This window comes from Acanthamoeba castellanii (genome assembly GCF_000313135.1).
Source record: "Acanthamoeba castellanii str. Neff unplaced genomic scaffold scf7180000084755, whole genome shotgun sequence".
Classification (NCBI taxonomy): Eukaryota; Discosea; order Longamoebia; family Acanthamoebidae; genus Acanthamoeba; species Acanthamoeba castellanii.
The window spans coordinates 23,887-25,572 of NW_004457574.1; the positions used below are offsets into that span (position 1 = coordinate 23,887).

The 1,686-nt window shown below is 59.0% G+C and overlaps 1 protein-coding gene across 1 annotated transcript in view; it reads right to left on the bottom strand.

Annotated features, from left to right (window-relative positions):
* Nucleotides 1-1,686, bottom strand: part of ACA1_205670 (WD domain, Gbeta repeat domain containing protein) — a gene marked incomplete at both ends in the record, with an annotated part of 2,776 nt that overhangs the window by 960 nt on the left and 130 nt on the right. Inside the window, 6 exons of the mRNA XM_004367417.1 lie at nucleotides 231-465; nucleotides 583-719; nucleotides 826-899; nucleotides 1,069-1,254; nucleotides 1,407-1,481; nucleotides 1,576-1,656. Of these exons, the coding sequence (XP_004367474.1) occupies nucleotides 231-465; nucleotides 583-719; nucleotides 826-899; nucleotides 1,069-1,254; nucleotides 1,407-1,481; nucleotides 1,576-1,656 (788 nt within the window). The remainder of the gene's footprint in view (nucleotides 1-230; nucleotides 466-582; nucleotides 720-825; nucleotides 900-1,068; nucleotides 1,255-1,406; nucleotides 1,482-1,575; nucleotides 1,657-1,686) is intronic.

Consider the following 1,686-nt stretch of genomic DNA (forward strand, 5'->3'; position numbering starts at 1 on the left):
GTCATTTGAGCGCGTACCGGGAGAGCTGTTGGGTGAGGGGTTCAAAAGAAGCCCGGGCCAAAGCGGGCCGTGTGGATCACGCCGTTGGCCGTGGCCGCCACACACCGGTCTCGACTGAATCCCGAACAGCCCACTGCACACCTCTCCATCAGTCCTTGTCCTGTGTGTGCCGTGCGTGTCGTGCGCCGTGTGTGTCGTGTGTCGTGCCGTGTGCCGTGTGTGTTGTGTACTGACCTTGTGTTATTTGGTCGGTGAGGGTGCCGCAGGACATGGAGCCGATGACGGCCAGGTTGTCGGCGGTGAGCGAGGTCACGCGGAGGCTCCGATCGGACCCGCCCGAGACCAGCAGGTCCGGGTGTGCCGCGTTCCAGTCGACCGAATTGACCGGCCCCGTGTGGCCGTGGATCGTGCACACGGGCCTCGCCCCGTACCGCAAGTCCCACAACTTGACCAGCCCCTCCTCACCTAACCACTCTCGCGTCAGCACGTGCCGTGTACTGTGTATGCGTGTGCGGTGGTGCGTGTGTCGTGCCGTGTCCGCACGTGCGGTGGTGCGTGTGTCATGTGTGTCGTGTGCGTTACCTCCGGTGGCGATCCAGTGGGGCACGCAGGGGTTCCATTTCATCGCGCGGATGGGCGCTGCGTGGGCCTGCCTCTTGACCCACACGCACGAGTATTCCGAGGACCCATCTCGTGCGTCGAGCAGCTTCATGGTACCCCTACAAGGCACACACAATTCAGCTCAGCTCTTCTCAGCAGGCATTGTGTGTGTGTGTGTGTGTTGCGTGTGCCGTGTGTCGCGTTGTGTGTCGTGTGTGCGGTTACCGTTGACCGGCCACGCCAAAGATCTTGTCGTTGTGCGGATCCCACTCGGCGCAGAGCACCAAATCTTTGGACACCTACTGGCCCACGTCAGTGATTCAATAAAAATATACAATAATAAATAATATTCAGAAATTAACAAATACTAACAAATACCAAATGAACAATAATAATAACAAATACTAACAAATACCAAATGAACAATAATAATAATAATAATAAGTTATAAATGGCGGGGCACGAGACCCGCTTGGCGAGGAGGGGCGCGTCCGAGTTGGCGATGTCCCAGATCTGCACCGCGGAGCACTGCGCGCTGAGGAGGGTGGAGGTGGTGGCCAGCCGCGGGTGCAGCGCGACGCGTCGGACCCGCGTCGCCTCATCGCCCACCCACACTCGGCCCTCCGCCAGCTCCACCAGGTCCAACTCCTCATCCTGTCGTGTTTATAAACACGCGTGTAATGGATGGCCCCGCGTTGTGTCGTGTGCCGTGTGCCGTGTGCCGTGTGCCGTGTGCCGTGTGCCGTGTGCCGTGTGCCGTGTGCCGTGTGCCGTGTGCGTGCGTGACAAAAGAAATGTATCGTTACGTTGACGCTCGGGCAAGTGAGCTCCTGCGGGGGCAATGCGTTCTCGGTGCCCAGAATGGTCATGGTGATCTTGCCCTGCGTGGGCGAAGAACACAAACACACGCGACACACACACACACACACAGGTGAGTTTCGCAGCAGCCTCAGGTCTCGAGCGGCATGCTTGTACTTGTGAAGACGCGCAGATCAGGAAGGTGTCGCGCCAGGCGATGTCCCATAGAGGACCCTCGAACGTCAACGTGCGTATCACCTGTGTGTGTCGTGTGTCGTGTGCCGTGTG